The sequence below is a fragment of the Gobius niger genome (genome assembly GCF_951799975.1).
Source record: "Gobius niger genome assembly, chromosome: 19".
In the NCBI taxonomy this organism is placed as follows: domain Eukaryota; kingdom Metazoa; phylum Chordata; class Actinopteri; order Gobiiformes; family Gobiidae; genus Gobius; species Gobius niger.
Genome location: NC_136870.1, coordinates 12142894 through 12165048, shown reverse-complemented (window position 1 = coordinate 12165048; position 22155 = coordinate 12142894). Strand labels below are relative to the sequence as shown.

The 22155-nt window shown below is 39.6% G+C and overlaps 3 protein-coding genes across 3 annotated transcripts; 2 read left to right on the top strand and 1 right to left on the bottom strand.

The window, feature by feature from the left end:
- Nucleotides 1-2052: 2052 nt before the first annotated feature.
- LOC306978325 (testisin) lies at nt 2053-6985 on the top strand (the record flags this gene model as incomplete). Its single annotated transcript, XM_079576848.1, has 7 exons — nt 2053-2094; nt 2350-2364; nt 2441-2606; nt 2823-3094; nt 3172-3320; nt 3389-3476; nt 6930-6985. The coding sequence occupies exons 1-7, from the start codon at nt 2058-2060 to the stop codon at nt 6983-6985; spliced, it is 783 nt and encodes a 260-aa protein (XP_079432974.1). The 5' UTR covers nt 2053-2057.
- A 643-nt stretch (nt 6986-7628) lies between these two features.
- On the bottom strand, nt 7629-11534 carry LOC306978447 (fructose-bisphosphate aldolase A). The gene is made up of 7 exons (XM_079576981.1): nt 11401-11534; nt 10170-10288; nt 9786-10052; nt 9548-9708; nt 8703-8961; nt 8344-8543; nt 7629-8005 (listed from the first exon to the last, which is right to left on the bottom strand). The coding sequence occupies exons 2-7, from the start codon at nt 10279-10281 to the stop codon at nt 7913-7915; spliced, it is 1092 nt and encodes a 363-aa protein (XP_079433107.1). The 5' UTR covers nt 10282-10288; nt 11401-11534; the 3' UTR covers nt 7629-7912.
- A 1394-nt stretch (nt 11535-12928) lies between these two features.
- Nucleotides 12929-21509, top strand: LOC306978197 (integrin alpha-D-like). The gene is made up of 30 exons (XM_079576712.1): nt 12929-13044; nt 13662-13764; nt 13860-13963; nt 15267-15337; nt 15613-15727; nt 15811-15941; nt 16052-16197; nt 16284-16434; nt 16534-16678; nt 16766-16839; nt 16908-17028; nt 17108-17244; nt 17321-17467; nt 17538-17747; nt 17911-18044; nt 18132-18280; nt 18348-18502; nt 18597-18722; nt 18798-18871; nt 18945-19086; nt 19158-19256; nt 19339-19418; nt 19493-19576; nt 19648-19717; nt 19789-19887; nt 20032-20112; nt 20197-20307; nt 20381-20494; nt 21190-21300; nt 21374-21509. The coding sequence occupies exons 1-30, from the start codon at nt 13005-13007 to the stop codon at nt 21467-21469; spliced, it is 3420 nt and encodes a 1139-aa protein (XP_079432838.1). The 5' UTR covers nt 12929-13004; the 3' UTR covers nt 21470-21509.
- The last annotated feature ends 646 nt before the right edge of the window (nt 21510-22155 follow it).

The following is a 22155-nucleotide window of genomic DNA, read 5'->3' as shown; positions in this document are numbered from 1 at the left end:
CTGTGTAACCTGCCTGTCCTTTGATCGACACAACCAAGAGATTGAGTCATGCTTTTCAGACATGTTTGTGTTCCATGCTTTGTCCTTTAGTTTAGTTTCGATGCTTTTCTTCTCTTTGATTGGCATCTGATTGGCTTTGATCCAGTTGAAAGACTGGCTGCTCCTCTAGGTACAGGTTTGGGGTTTTGGGTGCGACAAAATCTAGTTTGATTGTTGTTTCAATTCAACTTAGTAGTTGTAAATGGTGCATATTGGTCCTGTAAACTGTCACAGAAATTATTCTTATACTTCTTTAATTACAACAGCCGGATTATAACATAATATACATTTCTTTTCTATTGGTAAAAAATGTACATTGATTATGCTACACATTTACAATTATATTAGAACATGTCTGTTTAGTCTGACTAAATGAACTTTGTACATTTATTCAGACAGGAGACATTGCTCAGCTTAGTAATATAGAAAATATTGTAATATTATACAAAGTTAGAAAGACAAACATTTCTTTAGTGATCTTATTCAGACTTAATTAACATTGATATAATTAGGTCTGTGGTATTCATTACCCATCATACAGACCAGACTCTATAAGCATAATAAGCATGGATTATCTTTTTACTTTTTGTTTAGTATCAGACTTCACCATAAGGACTAGGAATGAATTGAAGGCTATTCTTCCTTATTGTGAAATATGTACATAAAGTTAATGCTGTTCTGTAATGTTGAGCCCCATCTGGAGAAATGGCAATTGGCAGTTGTACGGCAATGTGATTATTAGTTGTAGTTGCTTCTTTATGATCTGTTGGTGCGACTGTAAGAAGTTGGATGGCATTCCATACTACGGGAAGGAACATTTTCTGAAAACACAGTGATGCATGACTGGTTTATTTTCTATAATTATGGGTATGGAAAAAGTGTGGCCTTTCTGGAAGTCATTATGTCATCTATGTTGTTTAGTGTTGAAACAAAAGTGCTTGATGGGAAGTCACTGTATTGTACCTATTCATTGATTACATAAAGTATGGACAATGATCAATTATTACATATTTACTATTTCACATGTCATGTAAATATTCCAAAGACAAATTCACAAATGTTGCATGTTATACATTTACAGCACTGTTAAAGTGCATATGACATAATGAAGCCTAGGCGTAAATACAACCTGGGGACTAATTTCAGCATCACATACCTCCAGCCAATGAAGGCCACACCTGTATCTCAGCCCCTCAGTGTAAAAGCAGCTCCTCCGTAGCAGCCAATCATCTCTCTGCTTTTAAGCCTCCAGCAATCATGGTTTGTTCGCTTCCCAGCGGCGACCAACCTCCGCCCCATCTCCACCTCTTCTGTCCAGGGCTTCTCCCTGCTGCATCCTTCCTATACCACCACCAGTGTCAAGGCTCTGGGGGGAAGACATCCCTGACTCCAACCTGCTCCTCCACTGACTTTAATTCACATATCGATATGCTGGGGTTTGATCACCAAAAAATAATTTGCACATGTCAATAAATCTTCCCAATTACTGCTTTTGTCTGTTATCCAGGTTGAATTAGACACAATTTTTGGGTTAACACAATGGGAAATGAGTGAGTGCTTTGGGACTTTACCTGTATTTATGTAACAGCTTAAAAATTCAAATAGAACTTATCTATTGTAACTTTTCTGCCCAACATTTCTTCATTAAAATTCCTGCATCACTGAAATAAAATGGTAATTATGAGCCTGATAAACTTGCAAATGATCTAAATAGTCATATTTTTAAAAGCATTAAAACCTGTCATAGACACTTCCAAACACTATTGACCTAACTAAATCTACATACAGTATTATCAAAACAGAAAGTCCGTTTTTTTTTTCTTCTTCCGCCCCTGTCTTATCACTACAAGCTGTGTTTAAGCCATGCCTTTGTTGGTGTGTTTCTCGACATCCTGAGCAATGTAAAGACTGGTTTGTGAAGGCGTGGTAAAGCTGGACAGGCACTTTGATTTGCTCTGCAGCACAACATATGTGAGGTGACAGGTGCTTTCTAGTCATTATACAACATGGAAGTACAGATGGTGTGGGTGTTTCTGATATTCCTGACACAGCCAGGTGAATATTAAATCCAATTTTTCCTCAATGTTTTAGTTTATTTATATCGTGTAGATATGTTTTATTGAATGTTTGTGTTTCTTTTGTGTTTCCATTTTAAAAGGTATTGTTGAAACATTTAGATACGTTTTTAGAAATCTCTCAGATAGACCCGTAGTCCGATATTTTTATATATTTAAAAACACACACTACAGGAATGTAGAATCTTGTGATGTCTTTTGTAACCCATGAATAATTTGTTTAATTATGTTACAGGAATAAAAGCCCAGGGTAAGTTTTAAATGTAAATATTTGACCTATAATTGGATGAAGTTGTAGACTTCTAATCTCTAACTTCATTGACCAGAGGAGTGTGGCGTGGCTTCTTTAAACACAAAGATCGTCGGTGGTGAAAATGCGACAGCGGGATCCTGGCCGTGGCAAGTCAGTATGCACTACACTGGTTTCCACATCTGTGGAGGAACGGTCATCAACACCGAGTGGGTGTTGACAGCAGCTCACTGTATTATATCGTAAGTTATTTTTGATATTTTAATTTTTGGTTCGGATTATTGTGAGAAAAAGGATGTTTTATCATGTATTATTATTATTATTTTTTTTTTTTAATAAAATAAAAAAGTGCTTAGACCACAATAATAAATAATAATTATCAATTACACAAGCAAATAATCCGAACATCTTTATCACAAAAACGTATACATACAATTAAACATTTTCTTCTGTTCTAGACCAAACACAAGTGACTATCGTCTGTACTTTGGGAAACAGACTCAGAGCGGCTCTAATCCCAATGAAGTGAACAGAACCGTGTCCCAGATAATTGTCCATCCCGAGTACAACATGGGCGCACTGTTCAATAATGACATCGCCCTGATGAAGATCAGCAGCCCCATCACCTACAACACCTACATCAAACCTGTGTGCCTCGCAGCCAACGGCAGCCTCTTTTACAACGGCACTAATGTCTGGGGCACAGGCTGGGGTCGCCTCTCCAAAGACGGTTATTTTCCCACCACAGGACAAATCAGTGAGATGACAAAAATACATTGAATTACTGTTTCTTCTTTGTTTTTTCAGAGCCCAATGTGGCCTATGACGTTCTTCAAGAAGTGGAAATACCTGTGATTGGAAACAAGTTGTGTGATTGCATCTACACCACATATAATCTTAACAACATCACATCCGCCATGATTTGTGCTGGGGTATCAGGCAAAGGAATCTGTCAGGTCTGGGCCCAGAATATTTGTGGTTGAATTTGAACTTTTTTTTAAATTGTGTTTTGTTTTTTCTTCAGGGCGACTCAGGTGGACCTATCCAGTATAAACAAGGCACTCGGTGGATCCAGACCGGGATAGCCAGTTTCGGAATACCCTGTGCCATTGGTATTCCAGAAGTCTTTGCCAGAGTCTCATACTTTCATTCGTGGATCGTGAATCAAACGGGTGGGACCAATGTTTCATTTGTAGAGTCTACGCCTAATGGCACTGACCCAGAGAGCAGCTTTGTGTGTCCCGTAGTCACCCCAGCAAACACAACCACCGCTCCTGCAAACACCACCGCCTCTTCTCAAGGCAGCCGGACAGTTTCTTCAGAGCTGGCATTTGTTGGCACTGTCGCAATGATTTTATTGATGCCATTATTTGCTTAAGGAAACATAATACTTTAAAGGGGCTAGATGCAAGTTGGCCAATTTATACTCACTACTGCCACCTCAGGTCATACGTGTAACTGCAAAGTCTATATTAAGCTCGTGCATGATGGCACTTCGACCCGAAGTAACCACTTTTTAAGTGACAGTGCAGGATTTTAGAGGCAGTTGTGGTGAACAGGTCTTGGCTCATTCTACACCTTGGGACATTGCTGGAACATGTAGGGGGAGGAAAATACATATATATATATTTTACTCCGTATAGACACTGAATTAACAAAGCCACATTTTTTAAATATATATATTTTCTGATTCAGCTCTTTCATCTTTATTCAAAATGCAGTAATAACAAAACAAGCACTGTTGAATTTCATTACAAGTGTTGTGATTTTATTCTTCATATTGTTATGCCTCATTGAAGCTGCTGATCTGCTTGATGGACCAGGAGACAATCTGTGTGTACACTTGTACCAGTGTGTATTGCTCGGTAAAATTGATCTGCATCTGAGAGGCTGTTCAATTTGATGATATCATTTAAAAGCCTAAATCTGACAATAAAGATATTGTGCCTAAAAGCATCCTTCATCAATTCATTTTGCACATTTTCATTAGTGTTCTATCTAGAACCAATGTCCTAAAGTTGGTCAAACAAAAGGCATTGTTTCTATTTGAGGGAAAAATGTAAATAAAATGCATTCAAATAATTCAGTGACTGCCCTATAGAATTCGGTAGAGTTGTTTTATAGGGCCCTCTTGTGGTGAATATCTGGAAAAACAAATGTCCATGTTTGCGTGGGTTGAGGGCATCTCATGAAAACAATCTGCTATTTCAGTTTTGCTTAATAAACTATTGCATGTTTCCCCTTTCCAACTGATCTGTTATTTAGCATTATTTGCAGTTTTCCCTTTTGAGCACCAGACGAAACCCACTCAGAAAGGACACATACTGTAGCTCACAAGTGTGTCATCTATCTCGCTCATACTGACAAAGACGGAGACCACTCTGTATGTCTTTTTTTGAACAGGAAGTGAAAGTGTAGCTATGGGAAATGTTGTCTGCCTGCCTCTGAGTACAGACAGTTGTGTGTAAGTAACATGAGTTGGTGGTAGCAGTCGCCCTCGGTTAGGTGTAACTGACTTCATTTGATGCTGAGAAAGTAATTTCCCTAAAAGGTACTCCAACCAATCAGAGGACGACTGACAGGAATTGGAACAGAATGTTTATAGCGAACTTCCTATTTTCTAGAAAGTTTTTTTTTTTTTACTGCACATTCATCCAAGCATTTCCCCATGTTATTGTGGTTAAAAAACTGCAGATCTTTATTGAACTAGCAAGTGGAATCTGATATTGCCATAAAAAAAAAAAAAAAATTATTCACCGTTGAAAATGTAAGTTTTGTCCTTCAAGAAATGACAGATTGTGACACTGTGTGCACTCAGTCATCAAGTTAATTTCATAAGTTATTTTATTGATTGCTTTTGTTGTACACATTTGAGCGATGTTGAGATAGGGTGGCCTTTACACATCAGTCTATGTCAACACTTAAAACTAACACTGAAATGACTAAGGCACAGTCTGACTCTATTTATTAGAACTTCTGTAAATTACATGCTTGCAACTTCCATACTGACTCTGTATGATCTACTTGTCATGAGTGGTCTGCATTTCACGGCCCTTTAACATGTCATGAAAAGCTTATTCAAGGTAATGTATTAAGAAATTATCTTGTGCCAGTGACCTTCTCGACTGCCTTCAAAACACGCTCACAGTTACACGCAAACATCACTCCCACTGAAACTCTTGTGGGTGAGAAATGTTGGTCAGGGCGTGTGAGTATGTCTAAGGGGCAACTGCTACTGCTACTTTCCCTTTTGACAACAGCATTTGGCACCAATTACATTTCATATAATGTCTTAATACATTCATCTATGAAGATGTGTTTTTTACACAGCATTAGGTTGGTGAAGTCACTTCACTGTGAATTACATGTCGTAATGCTGTATACGTTATAAGCATTCGTTATAAGGTACTGAATATCAGTCAGTTTAGCTGTATTGTTTGTTCAATGAAAGAATTTCACATTTTTAGCTTAGGCTAAGGTTTCCTGTGAGGTGATATCAAATTACACAAACAATGCAAATTTCATGAGGAAACCTGGTTTTATCTTGGAGACATTTCATTTAATATGACACACGGCACATAGCTGAAAATGTGACTTTTCGATTAACATTCTTGTTTTATTTGTTCAATAAAAACAGAGGAAGAGAAAGTGGCATATTCATAAAATATGTTCCCTACACTTTATACAGAGCTGATCAAAAGTTTAAGACCAGTTAAAAAATGGTTGGCTCTTAACAAGGTTCCAAGTAGAACTTTTTATTGAAATAACCATTGAACTGAAATAGACTGTTTTGCAGTTGATCAAAAGTTTATGACCACATGCCTTTAAAAGCCCAAATCTGTGCAAAAATGTGGATTCAGTGTCATTTTCTGTCAGGTTTTCACACTGTCATAACGTTCTGATGGCAAAGGCCATCACTGCTGAGGTAAGACACAGTAAAACAGTTAATTTGAATGAGATTTATGGAACAAAAAAGTCAAGTGTAACACCCAAAAAATGTCACCAGCGCTGAGCCGGAGGATCTGATTGCCTCAGTGTCCGTCAAAGACACTGGACGATCCTCGACTCACATTAAGGCCGTTACTGGAGCGACAGCAGTCCAATAACCAGATGAGGGATGCTCTCTGTAACATCTGCACAGAGCCATAGGCACCACCTGAAGCTCCATTGTTCCACTGAAAGAAAAAGCCCCAGATCATTATGGCGCCCCTTCTCTGTGGGGTGGAGAAAACATCTCAGGTGGATCTGCTCGTCAGGCCAGAAACCATCAGGATCATTAAGGTAATATTTGTTCACAACAGAGAATAAAACTTTCTTCATCTTTCAATGTCCCATGTTTGGTCGGCCTTTGAAGACGTGTTTTGTGTTTGAAGACCTTCACCTGCAGATGCCTTTTTTTTGGGTCTTCCACTATGAAAACCTGACAGAAAATGACACTGAATCCACATTTTTGCACAGATTTGGCCTTTTAAAGGCATTTTGATCAGCTGCAAAAACAGAATGTTTCAGTTTAATGGTTGTTTTCAATAAATGCTTTACTAATTTTGGATAAAACTGTTCTTTAGTCGACTGGACCTGGACCGTGGATTTCGCAGTCCCCTCCCTGAAGGCATTATCTTGAAGAGACTGTGTGATGGGTGTGTAGGGTCCCCTGTGACGGCTTTGCAGGTGAGATGGGTGGAGTACATGCCCTTAATAGAGGGGAGAGGGGCTCTGCAGATCTTCTCCGCTGCAGCTGGTCAGGATGTTCTAGTCCCTCTGTACAAGTTGCACATAACGGAGGCTGGGATTGCAGTTCTTCTTGGAACCTTGTTAAGATCCAACCATGCAAAGTGTGACTTTTTGCCATATTTCAAGTGGTCTTAAACTTTTGATTGGGACTGTATTATAAAAAAAACATGACTTGATGGAAAAACAATCTGGACCCACAAATGTGAAAATTTCAGATATTTTCACAGGCCGTGACCCCCAAAATCCCTCAACAGTCGGGACCCCCTTCTGTAAAATCGAATTAATATTTATATTAATTTAAGGTGCAAAACATTGAATCTGGTCTTATGATGTTTGTTCGGATACTGTATTTATATTTAGCTTAATTTCACAAAAATATGCTGTTTTCAATACAAAAATACATCAAATTCAATGTCAGAGAAAAAAAAAAAATATTGTGTCATATTCATCTTGACTCACTTTGGGAGTCAGGTTGGGATCTCGGGGAGGACTGTTGAAAATGTTGCTTACACACAGTAAGGACACAAAGCAGGTCACAGTAATACTTTATTCCTTGGTGAACTCATAAATCTTATACTTTTGTGATGGAAAGAAAGTGCCAAGGAAGTAGAACATGTGTAAAAACAGTGGTAATCTTCACCTGCATACAAATAAAAGGGAATGGAGGAAGATCTTTTTCTGGAGGAGGTTTCACTTTATAAAAGAGCTGTTCTTTCGTAGTTACAGTCCTGTGGTTGTTGCCTGGTGCAGTGTTTCAGTGGAGATGTTGAATATACCTCGTGGAGTGGGGAAAATGGAACTGTGGTAGTGTCCAGGTTTAATAAGCATGGTTTTCCACATACAGTGATTCTCCACCAGCAGCACTGGATCCAGAGGAAGCATATTTGCCCTGGCAAGCCTGGCTGTTAGCCTGTGACAGAAAGACATCCATAAGATACTTGAAGCACATGATGTACTGTACGTTCAGGAAGTGTTCATACCCCTTTATTTATTCTTACTTATGCTGACCCTGAAAATGTTGAGATTTGTATTTTTGTCCTAGTGAAAAATAATATTCAGACATTACATAGTGGCTATATATGTGGCTATATATGTGTCATTGGACTTAATGGAATTTGTAGGTTAATCAGTTTAGATTTGTTAGCAATACAGAATGTTTAAGATGTGGATATCAGACTGCTACCGAATGAAATCGACGTTATTAAAAGAGGTCTGAAAACGTTCTGAACTCATTGTATGTAAACATACCAGAGCCCTCTTCACAAACTCCTCCTGACAGGCCTTCCCGTTTTCCTTCTTGCCGCCCCAGGCTTTGAGAGCAGAGGCCTGCAGGGCACGGCCGTAGGAGAAGGTCAGGGCCCAGGGCTTGCCCAGGGGGCATGTGTTGATGGCATTCAGGTTCACTGAGGCCTCCTCCTCAGACTGGCCACCAGACAGGAAGGTGATGCCTAGAGAATACAGCAGAAAAACATCTTATGATTTTTAAAAACATTTTTTAATGCATTGTTGTGTGGTAGATGTGTTTACTTTACCAGACCGCTACATAGTTGAATTAAGAAATATTCTTAAGTTCTGTATTTTTTGAGTGTGCGAGGAGGTATTCTTACCAGGGACTGCGGGGGGCACTGTGCGGCGCAGGGCAGTGACCGTCGCCATGGCGATCTCCTGGTTGCTGTACTTGTGTGAGCAGGAGTGTCCCGCTGTCACCATGTTGGGCTTGAGGAGCGTGCCCTCCAGGTACACGTGGTGGTCGGACAGGGCCTTGTACATGGCGGCCAGCACCTTCTCAGTCACGTACTGGCAGCGCTTCAGGTCGTGGTCGCCGTCGGGCAGGATCTCAGGCTCCACAATGGGAACAATGCCATGCTGAGGACACGCAACGGAAGATGTCAAGATGATTGAATAGGTTGTGTTTATGGGTTTATAAAATAGTCAGATAGAGCCACATGTGGACTATTAAGTTGGAGCACAGGCCAGAATTGTACAGTTATATTAAAATGCAGATGTTTTTACTTTGTAATTATTGGCCTTATCCACATGAAACAAAACTGTCTCAAAGCTCAATGTCTTCGCTGTCAGCAAAAAAAAAAAAAAAAAAATCTGTTTCACCACAATATTAAAGGTGCATTATGTAACTTTTTTTGCGGAAAAGTAATGTTGATATTAGTGAGCAGCATGGTGCCTTTACTTTTGCTCACGGTGGCCCCTACAACACTCCAGGATCAAATGTTTTGTAGGGTTTCTGGTGAGAGGGTCCATCAGTTGCAAAAACCTTCCAAACAATTGATCCCGGAGCATCCTAGGGACCACCGTGATGGAAAGTAAATATGCCATGCTGACCACTCATACACTTTTATTGTTATCTTCTCTGCCCTCAATCTGAAGGTATGAAATGGTAGAATACATCAGGCCTAATGAACACAGCCTATTCACTTTTCACAGTTATCATTACCATTTGGCAGATGCTGGCGTAGCGGGCCAGGACATTGGCGTTCTCAATGATGGCGAGTCTTGAGGGAGTGGTTGGGGTAATCTTCAGGACGCAGCGCCACTTGGCAAAGTCGGCACCGTCCTTCTTGTACTGGGCACAACGCTCATACAGACCGTCGAGACCTGTCAAGATGAATGCAATGAAAATATGCCAGTCTTGTAGCTCAGATTTTGAAGTTGCTAACAGGACCTTGACTTACCCTGGGTGGTTGTCTCTCCGTTGGTTCCAGCCAGAGGAACCACACCTTTGTCCACCTTGATGCCCACCACCATGTTCCTCTCCTTCAGGTGCTGAGTGAAGACTTTGCCATCATCGGTTTTCTGGTACATGGTCTCGTGGAAGAGGATGACTCCGCCAATGCAGGGGCTGACGCGGTCGTCAGCAGTGAAGAGCAGCTGACGGTACAGCCTCCTGTTCTCCTCTGTGTTCTCAGCGTTGATGCTCTGGAAGCGCTTGGCCACGCTACCTGAAAATTACAAAAGGTCAAATCCATTATATCTTGTTGCTATATTACTGAACTGAACAAGCTATTGGAGAGAAGATAGTCTGGTTAGTCTAGCTAGAAACTTGAGATGTGTGTTACCAGTGGATTCATCTGCAGCAAGGATCCCTTTGCCTGTTGCGACGATCCTTTTAGCAATATCACTGAGCTCCTTCTTCTGCTCAGGAGTGAGGAAGGGATATGCGTGAGGCATCCTGACTCTACATGGGACAGAGGACACAAGGTGTGGAATATTTAGGCAAGAAAGGGTTCACAAGTTCAAGGGGCATACATAAGAAATCGATGAGAAACATTTTATGTGAAAACCACAGCGCAATGTTCTACGAGGAAGTGGTGAAACAGACGAGTTTGATGGTTTTCAAGTTTCAGTGTGAGTCTCGCTGTTGCTTTGTGACTCAACAACTGGTGCAAGGCAGTCCTGCGCGTACGAGCTAATTTAAGAGCTATTGCCTGGGAACAATGTAGAGCCTCACGGGGATTTAGTCTTCTCTCTGCCCCTCCCCCAGAAGCATGAGTGGCATGTGACCCACCTATTGCATTTCCAACGCCTTGTCTGTGACCTTTTGCAGAGCCACTTCACCGACCCCCTCCCTCCATTGGATAGTTCACTCCTGTTGGCTGCCCCTGACTACTTTACTATCAACAGATGCATGGACTAAATATAAACACTACTGTAGCTGAGCTGGAATTGTTGTGTAAGAAAAGTGGCCACTCCTGAGGAAGTAACTAATGGGGTTGGGTCTGTGGTACATTCAACTAAGAAGAACTAATGTTGCAATAACATGAACAGTTTTGTTTGAAATTGACAAAGGAAGTGGTTTCATTTTAGTATATCTGAAACTCAATGTGTCAATTTGTATGGTAGAATCAGTGGTGTGAGGAAAAAATGGTGTGTTTTAATTTAGCTGGACTTGAAAAAGCATATCTTTGGGCGTCCGTATATCACAAGTGAGTTCTTAGACATGAGTAAATGTTCCAAATTTGGAGCGCCAGTATTTTCAGACGCATGTGCTGACCAAATGGTAGAGATGATCTGCAACAAGTGAGTCACATAGACGCGGAACCTATGCGGAGGCACAGAATAATGAATCAGCACGATACATCCACCATAAGACAACAAAGCAACACCTTATTGAACCATGTTTGCCTAATGCATACAATAGAAGTTACGTTTTTGAGTCCATTTACCTTTTTGTGGAGCTTCACACAAGAAAAATAAGAAATACAGAACACAGAACTAACTATAGAAGATTCACAGCATGCTTTAGCACTCACACACTTCTGAAACAGTTGAGAAATGTATTGGCTTTACCTTTAGGTTTAGGAGCAGTGTAGGGAGGATAGAGAGGAGATCAGGCCTTCGTCTGCGACACCCATTCAGTCTGCTGGCTCTTGTATTTATCCTGCCATTGTGACCCCTCACATTTCAGCTGCCGGGCTATAAAAAGATCAGGACGCAACCAGAGATAGCCCGTGACATTCAGGGAGACTGTGGCTGGAGGAACATAGTGGTGAGGCTAAGGAAAGGGCAAAGAGTGTTAGAGTAAATGACAAATAAAAAGAAATGAGACAGTGTATACAAAGCCAGCAGGAAAGGTAATAATGAAAATAATAATGATGTGACTTAGGTTTTGTATAGCACTTTTCAAAGAAACTCAAATACATTTTACAGAACAAGCAAACAAAACAAAAACATAAGATGGCGTATTATTATTGGTCAAACTATACTTACTACTTTATTACTTTATGCACTGTGATGGGTTCTATTTCAAAATCTAAGAATGCGGCATTGTCAGTGAATAAGATTAACAAACTAGGACAACAAACTAGTGCTTGGTGCTTTCATGTCGTGAAGTTTTTAGGAATCTAAAGAAGATACATCTTTAAGTGCTAATTGTGTGTGTGTTTTTTTAGTATTCACCGAGGGATAGAGAATGTCACAAAGACCTTTATCCCAGAAACAGAAGCACAGGGCATGGATCCTTGATCTTTGTGTGACCTTTACCAATGATCTTTGCTCCTCAGCAGCAAAGGATCAACCGGAGATGTGTGTCAGGATTTGAACAACATTTTTTTTTAGCTTCAGAAGCCTTGGCAGAAATGGTTAATCATTTGATGGTTACAGGGTGAAAAATGCATGCATGGTACAAGAAGCTGCTTTATCAGTGGTGATGCAGAAATGCGCACTTCCTGTTGAAGCTTGAAGCTTTGAGATACATAAATTGGGTTCCTAATTTAGTTTTGTGGAGAGAGAGAGAGAGAGAGAGAGAGAGAGAGAGAGAGAGAGAGAGAGAGAGATTTCCACCTATTTGATGCATATTATGCACAGAAGTTGCTTTACATGCTGTTCGTGTTGTTTTATAAAGAGAAGTCATGAAAAAGAGGAAATGAGGCTTTGTATTTTTAGATTGATTTTCAGTTATCCAGTCAATTTCCATTCAATTGGGCAGCGGAAAATAAATTATACTTATACTGTAATTATAGTATTACACTTTATTTAATACTGTTGGACAAGAAGTAACATGAAAGGTAATAATTGTAAAAACTGTATATTCAGGAGGATTTTGGTATATTTAGTGGCGGTGCGTACCAGTTTGTGATGATAGTTCAAAAGATTAGTTCTGTTATTCTTAAGAGTTTGTTATCTGAACATTTCATCACATATGTTAAAAGGGATGGCGTAAAAAGTGTCACCGCATCATTGGTTTGACAAAAGTCCGGTGAATCGTGTCTTTATATGGTGAAATCTAGAGACAAATTACAAACAGCAGCCAGAGCTGGGTTTTGTGTAACTCCACCTACAAAAGAGTTCCTGAAACTGCCCCTGTCAAAATTCAGAAACCCTGTCTCCGTACAACTTAGAAATGTTCCTGCCTGTCTGTCTGCATCTGGACTGTTATTTTACATGAGAGATAAATGATGGATTGGACCATTTCTGTGGCAGTATTTTTTTCAGGTAGGATTTTGCGTTATGTATTTACCCACTTTGTTTGAGTTTTGTCTACACTGAGGAAACTCTAAGTGTGCTTTCATTTGTCCAGACCCAAAACTGTGTTGCCTATAATTAAATACATCTCTACAGGATAATTGCAATGTTACCCCACATAGGCCTACGTGGTAGTGCAGTGTTTAACTATGCATCAATTGTATTTTTTTTACTCTTTTATTTTAGTTACTCTTTATACTGATGAAATGACAAAACATATGTACAATGTTGATTATGTGTACAAATGTGAGTATCACAATAAAAATGAAAATAAATGAGTCAATAACCAGAAGGGGGCGCACTGAGACGTACTTACATGTTTAGTTCTACTGCAGGATATTCCCTTAGATGTTTGATAGTTTTGTCTATAATTAACATATACGTGTGTGTGTGTGATCCTGCAGTGTTTGTCAGGCATAATAAGGGGCATATCATGAAATAAGCTGTACACAACAAATTCATTGAAGGCCCCACTTGTTAGCATTGTTAATCTATATAAAGCAGCATCCATGACTGCCTCAAAACAAAGCGTCACACAAATAAAGGAGGTTTGTTTTATGTTATTATTTATTACAAAATGTCTTTAGTGTTGCAGGGTTCACTTGGTTTTAACATCGAACCGGCGGCTTGGAGGTCTTTCAGTAACCCCGCAGCAGGGTTTGGACACAAAGTGATCCAGAAACGAAATGGGTGAGTCCGTGTAAAAGAACATTTAAAAATCCGTTTGCCCTGAGCGCGCGCGAGACCTTACGACAGTAGACGAGACTACTTTTGTGTTTCCACAGCCTCCTGGTCAGCGCTCCCCTTGAACAGTATTCACGACAGGGAAGGGGGCAGATATACGATTGTTCGCCTTCGAGACCTGAATGCAACAAAATAAATCTGCCATGTACGTTGCAAATTATTCATCACTTTTGTCGACATTTTATGCGAGGGGTGTCAAACATACGGCCCTGATCCGGCCCGCGAGATGATTTAATCCGGCCCCTGCCCTGTATATCATAAATTACAGAGTATGCAGGGAAGTCTCTAGCCCATTCCTGTACGGAGTTATGATTTTTTAAAGAATAACCAGAATGCTCATTTTAGCCACCAGGGGGCATTAAATAAAAAAAAAAGGAAGAGTTCCACATGTGTCCAGCAGAGGGCCCTGACATAACAAGAGCTCAGGATGTGAACAATGCATTATGTAGCCATGTGGTAAATGGACAGTCTGCCCCAGGGCGGCTGTGGCTTCAATAACAGCTTACCACTACCGAGTATGGAATGATATATGAATAATGGCTACTGCGTAGTACTTTGTGGAACTTGTGACACAGGCTTGTAAAGTGCAATACAAGTGTAAGCCATTGTTAATAATGAAACTACAGTCAAGGTGGGGCTTTGACCAAATCACAGATTATTATTATTCATTTATTTGAACATTTTCTCTATTATATGCGGCCCGCGACCCGCCGTGGGAGCTGAATTTCGGCCCGCGACCCTTTGAGTTTGACACCCCTGTTTTATGCACTTTTACACTTCAGTAACTTTTTTAACTAACTACAGCCTACTTAGGGGAAGTTTTATACTGTGTGAGTAATATTGTGAAGTAACAGTACAGTAACTACTCTGGGGTAACATTGGGTTTCTCTTCAAGTGAAGTAACGAAAGCTGTCAACATGTGAAAAAAAACACATAGCTTGATTTATTTAAATTTCAGTCTTTTCGTCTATATTATCTAAAGAATTCATTATTTATTTATTATTATTTTATGGCATATTCTTTTTAATAGAGTTCGGGAATGTGATGTCATATCGCTAAGCTTTATCTTGTAAACTAAGAGTCATTGATCACATTAAAACACTTGGACGCCACAGTGAGTTAGATCTATTTACCAGCAGTAACTCAGCAGCTAATGGAGTTGTTCCATGGCTTTTTTTCCTCCACTTTTTATACTATTTTTAGCTAATGTTAGTCTATTCTGCAAAGATGGCAGATCTCCATGGTGACTGTGGAATTTCCCAAACTCTATACATATAATCTATTACATTAACACTTAAACATAGATCAGACTTTCACACATGAACTTTTACTTTGTACTTAAAAGGTAATTATTCGGGTCAATATACTTTGTACTTATGCTTGAGTAAAATAATTTTAAAGTAACAATACTCTTAATTGAGTAAATATTTTGGCCTCTCCACCCACAGTGCCGCCTCATGCTGTCAACACCTCTCTGGGTTTAGCCATGGCATTCGACCCCAGCAATGACAGGTCTATGGTATGTTTTTGTTTTCTTAATATTTATCTAAGAAAATACAATTACACGTTAATAATTTACAGACAGATTAATTTGAGGAGTTTTAAACGTCTGAATCACACTGCCCTTTAGCAGAAGTACTGGCTGCTGAGAACTCACTTCCACTTTGTTGCATCACATTCTCGTCACTGTGTGTTATTTTTAAATTAATTTAGTTTGCGATGGTTAAAACAAAGCTTCCGGCAAAAACCTCACTTTACTTACCCTGTGACAATAACGAACATGTCTCCCATCAGGTTTGTGGCCCGACCATTCCCAAGGATTGCAAGAGTATCACCATGTACAATGGACTGTGCCTAGAGATCAATGCAAGGAACCGTGTTACAAGAACAACACCAACCTCAGATACAGGTGCACCCTATCACCTTACCTTAACAGTGTACATTTGCACAATTCAAAAATGAAATATTTTTCTGTCTTTTTGTTTTTGTCAGAATGCCCGAGTCAACCAGCAGACATTGCTTTTCTGTTGGATGGATCAGGTAGTGTGGTCAGTAATGATTTCACAAAAATGAAGCAGTTTGTCGTAAATGTGATCAGCTCGTTTCTCGGAAAAGATTCAAGGGTGAGATGAGTTATTACTCAATAGACTGGAATAGCATTTATTATTGTTGATGGTTGTACATCTTTAGAACAGATTGGAGCCATGTATGGTTTAATCTGTTTATTTTTCAGTTTGCTATCATACAGTTTTCATCTTACACTGACATCAGTTATCACTTCAACACCTTTCAAGCCAGTGGAGCTTGGCAGTTGCAAATAAACAACATTAGACAATTAACTGGAGGAACACAGACAGCTGATGCAATACACCGAGTTGCGTAAGTGACACTAAAGCCATTCAGTGATCTTTGGGGGAAAAAAATCTTCTACTTGCACATTTAAAAAGCAAATGATGTTCCTACAGAAATGAAGTCTTCATAGCTTCACGTGGAGACAGAGAAAATGTGAATAATATATTGATTGTCATTACTGATGGAGAGTCCCAGGATGGCAATCGGTTACCGTCAGCAATCGCGGCAGCAAACAGAAAAAACATCATTCGATTTGCAATTGGGGTAAGACATGCTATAATAGGATATAATATAAGCTTGGCTGTGAAGTAGATAGACATGATTTTTTTTATTGTCATCTGTAACACTATGTGAAATGTGCAGGTGGGGAGAGCATTTACGAGTGATAGGGCATTAAAAGAGCTTCAAGCTATTGCCTCATCCAGCGACCAGGTTTTTAAAGTTGATGGTTTTGATGCCCTTGATCAAATAAGAAAGACTCTGCAGGACAAGATCTTCTCTATTGAAGGTAAAGTTAACTCTATTGTGCATTTTAGTACTTTGACTTGACCCCCCTCACACACACACACACACACACACACACACGTTTATGCAGGATCTCAAACAGGAGGGGAGTCTCTGAAGATGGAAATGTCCCAGCTGGGCTTTGGTGCAGCCTTTTTCAGTCAGGTACATATACTGCCCTAGAAGTGAGTGCACTTTATTGTGTTGTTTAAATGTCTATGTTTTATTCTCAGGGATTTCAAATGACGGCTGTAGGAGCCAACCTGTGGAAAGGAGCGTTACTGAAGTACGCTGGCAATGGTGTAAGGACTAGCTCCTATGAACCAAGCGATATTGATAATGACAGTTACTTGGGTAAGAATGGCCTTTGTAAAAGTTGATGCCATCAAGTACCATGTGTGAGGTGTGATTTCTGACATACGTTTGATTATAGGTTACTCTATAGCGATTGCAAATACTAAGGCTGGGACATTTACAGCTGTTGGCGCACCGCGATATAAACACAGAGGAATTGTAATGTATGTTTTGAGCGTATACACTCAGCGAAGAATTGATCCAGTTGGTTGGCAGGTACGTCAGTCCTGATGTCTGAAAATGTCTGAAGCACATTCAATAACTTAGCCTGTTGTTGCTGTGTTTGCTTCAGTCCCAGAGCGGTGAATATTTTGGGGCAGAGGTTTGCACAATGGATGCCAATAATGACGGCTTCACCGACTCGCTCCTGATATCGGCGCCGATGCACAGTGAGAGAGACCGAGAAGGGAGAGTCTATGTCTGCGACGTAGCTGATCAGGTAAAAGCTAATTAATCTCCTGCAACACAATTCTTCAGAGTGGTATCGTTCATGCTTATCGTTCTTTTAGAATGTGGATTGTCACTTCAATGACCCGTTAGTCCTGAAGGGGGCGCTGGAAAGAGGAAGGTTTGGCTCATCTCTGGCTGTGCTGCCAGATCTGAACGCAGACAATGTGGCCGATTTGGCTGTGGGAGCGCCATTGGAGAATGGTGGTCAAGGCAGTGTTTACATTTTCCATGGTTCCGGGTTTGGTCGGGTTAATCCTACCTATTCACAGGTAAGAAAAAAACAGGGTTATTGACCTGCGTGCACATACATCCACTTTTCTGTTCCTCTATCTTTTAAAACAAACAGGAACATATCACAGCAATCATTTCAGGCTTTGAAAACCAATACATTCGTATCATTTTTATTTCTTTTCTTTTCTTTTTTTATTCAAGAGAATTACTGCTTCTGAAGTCCAGTCAGGTCTGACTTACTTTGGCATGTCAATCAGTCAAACGTCATTGGATCAGAGTGGAGACACTTTACCAGATTTGATGATTGGTTCAAAAGGCACCGTTGTCCTTCTCCGGTAAATGAAGGTTTTTCTTATATTGCACACATCCACTTCGACAGTATGTGTATTCATGTGTTTATTAATGTATTTGCTGCATCCTAGGTCTAAACCAATTGTCCAAATAGAAGCTGGAATATCATTTACGCCACAGCAGATTTCGCCTCAACAGAATGACGAAGACTGCTCAAAACCTCTTGAGGCCTCTGCCAAACTCTGCTTTCCAATGTCTAAAGTCACTGTGGTCGATCAAGGTAACAATTTAAGTTACAGTTTTCAGCGCTACAGCTTTTGCTCACAAAATAGTTATGTATTTATCAGCTCGGGCGAGAATCAATTACACTTTTACGCTGGATACAACACGTGTCCCCCCGACAAACCGTGCGTTCATCAGGGAGAAGGAGCAAGACACAACTGGAAGTCTCGACATTGTGTTGGGCTCTGAGAACTGTGTTACAATCAATTTCTTTATACAGGTCACACATTTTTTTAATTTTTTATCCCTGCCAGTGTTATAATGATAATTGTTTTATTTTGGTACCTACTTAATATTTGTCCACATTTTTATAGAAATGTCCCGAAAATGTTATAAATCCTCTTGAGAACGAGTTGAGCTACTCATTTGAAGGTTTGTCTCTCAGTGGAAAACTTCGTCCAAGTCTCTCTCAACAATCAGCAACAACAGTCCGTAAAGATGTAAGTGGATATACATGTGTGTCCATCCATATAATGCTCAAACATTTCACATTCATATTTCATCCCAATTCATAGCTGGGATTTGCGATAAATTGTGGGGACGACAATACCTGCACTGACAGCCTTATTGTCGACTTTAACTTCACAAAGTATTGTATTTTGTATCGTTATTAATTCATTTTCTGATTTGAATTATAGTAGCTTAATAGTTTGTCTTTGTAGAACCTCTGTGGTCCAAGTAGGCATTGATGACCTGCTCAACGTCACAGTGTCTATGGAAAATACAGAAGAAGACTCATACACCACCAAAGTCATCCTGACGTATCCCCCGGGCCTCTCTTATCGCAAATTCACCGGTCTCCAAGTAAGATATTTAGCCGCTCATTTTTCTTTTCTTATTATCTTTTTTCATTTGTTTCTTTTGTGCGACCCAAGGGGAGAATTGACTGCTCTTCCCTGGACAGTGAAGACAGCTTGACGCGAGGACAGACAGAATGCTTCATTAATAGACCCATCTTCAAGAGCAAAGCAAAAGTGTGTTTTTTGTCAATGTTACACCAATTGTAATCTAAAAAAAAAAAAAGGGAATCATCTAATTCGTTTGGCATTGTTGTAGGCCCTTTTTGTTGTCTCATATGGCTTTGACACCAAGAGTCAACTCGATCGGACGATTTTTGTCACTGCAAATGCAACCAGGTACATTTCATTGCTTCACTGAAAACAAAACCTTTAACCCACGTTGGTTTTTACTTTGATTTCTTTTATTGTAGCGGGAATGCAGAGTCTCCATCTTCCCAGCGTTACAAACTGAGAGAGATTGATGTTAAATACAGCATTTCAGTCACAATTGGAAGGTTGGATGCAGTTACTATCTTGCGTCTATATTATTTTACAGACTTGCCCTAACATAAAACAATCTCTGTAGTTCACACAGTTACACCAATTTTACAGCTGGGCAGAATGATCTGCAGAAGCCGTTCAATCAATCTATCAAGGTAATTGACAGGAAATGTTCATGCACAACACATTTTATTTAATTTTTGTAAATAAATCCCCTTTTTGGTAGGTTACAAATGAGATTCGAGCTGTGAATATCTCTGTAGTGATTCGAGTGCCAGTGAAGCTTGGTAATGAGGATATTTGGGTGGATTCTGATAATTTGACGGTAAAATACACTATAACATTGCCATTTTTGCCTGCTCTTTGTGATCCTTGCCAGTTTTTAGCTTGAAAAAAAGACTATTTATGCTCTATATCACCTGTTACAAATTCATGTTCTATCTGTCTTGATTTTTCCGTATGTTTGCAGATTGCAGACTGCTCAAAGGGGAAAGATGAAGAGCCGACTATGACAGATTTTGTTCCAGAAATACAGGGGAACAAATTTGTGGTTCGTATTGCTGTTTCAGTGCTACTGTTGTGACAATAGACTTCAATATCGCAGTCAAACCATTGTCTTTTCATCCCCAAACAGAACTGCAGTGTAGCCAAATGCAGGGTTTTCAGGTGCACTCGCTTCATGACACAAATGGAGAGAAAGGACTACTTTATCACTGGTAACCTCAGCTCTGGGTGGATTCAGCAGGTACTTGCTCTGTAATATGTCAGCGCAACTTGACAGAATCGAGTAAAACCTATTAAACATTTGTCTCCCGCAGATTGGACTTGAGTCTGCCAAGTTTCTCCTGATCACCACAGTCACTCTGGAGTATGATACAGACAGGTTTATTTTCTACACAACTGAGATCAACAACAACCCCCCTATTCGCAAGGTAAATGCTGCTTTATTTGCACCCTTGACAAAGTAATCTTTATAATTAAATAGAAACTATTGTAAGTTTTTACTTTATTTAAATGATATTTCTGAACAGTTTGATAGTTAGAACATTTATCCCTTTCATCTTGTTGAGATAAAGCAGGTGCTAAATTAACAGACATTTAATTATGCTCTTGACTTTTGGGGGGACTTTTAAGTAAATACATATATTCTTGTCTTGTATTTATTGGTGGAAACAGGAATTATCACGATCAGAAATGACCAACATCAGAGTTCTAAAGATCCATATATGATAAATAAAATTAATTTTCCTGTGTCAGTTGTTTGTAAAGATGTATTTGCATGTATATTATGGATTTTTTTTTTAATGTAGAGTTTTGGTGTTAATAAGTGTAATAATTACAATAATAATGCATTGGTTTTATATAGCGCTTTTCTTGACACTCAAAGACGCTTTACATTGTGCTATTCGTTCACTCCATACTCGGTGGTGGTAAGCGACTATTGTAGCCACAGCTGCCCTGGGGTAGACAGACGGAAGCGAGGCAACCAGTCTGCGCCATTGTAATATCGCCTATATTACTTTTAATTATAAAGTCTACTGTTGTAGCTATTTCAATCTAAATGTAGGTGTTAAACATAATCTTTTGAATTAATTCAATGATAAATTTACTGAGTGTGTTTCTGCAGATTGAAGCTGAGGTAGAAGTCTATACTGAGGTGAACTTTACTAAAGAAATCATTGGAGGATCTCTGGGAGCTCTGGCTCTGGTGCTGTTACTGACAGCTGGTTTGTACAAGGTAAGAATTTCTGTTCAGCAATTATGAAAGTAACCCATTTACAACCACTGCCCAACACTGTCTGTGTCTATAGGCTGGATTTTTCAAGAGTAAATATCAACAGATGATTGCCGATGACGCCCAAGGACCAGATGCTCTCGAGGGTGCCCCAGAGGACCCACCTGCTTAACAATGGTCTTAATTGTAAATACAGTTATTTTGCAACAAAATAATGTAAAATGCAATGAAACTCATGTGCAGTTGATCCTATTTAAATAATAAAGTCAACAAACTCAGGTTATTGTACAGTTTTTTGACAGGCCTGACGGTCTGCTTTACATGGTTGTTGCATTTCGATGTCATAACTCTTGCACCAAGAATTCTGGATTCAAATAAAATGTTGCTAAAAATGAATGTTTATTTAATGTGTGAGAAAAAAAATACATTTTTCAAAATTAAGTTGCTTAAAGCCACACTGCCTTGCATTTCAGATTCTACCTTTGCCAATACAAAACATGCTCCAAATGACCAGCTCGACACAGAAAAGTCTATTTTGCATTGGTGGAGCTGGAGATGTCCCTCTCCCAGAAAAGTTTAGTCAGGTCTGAGGAGAGGCAGGCTACTCACATCAAACACTTTTGTTCTTTTGTTTTTTATGATTAAAATATCTGTAATAAAATGAGTGCTTGTATTTTATTCTATACATTGGGTGAACTGTCATACTGTGTGACTTTAAGTAAAGCTTGATTTGGCCATTACAAAGACATGAGTAACATGAAGGTGATGGGAAAGATAGAAAGAACAACAGAAAAAACAACTGAGCTTCCTCCTGAGGCTGCTGCTGTTGTCGCTGCAGCTGGAGATGGCATGTCTCCC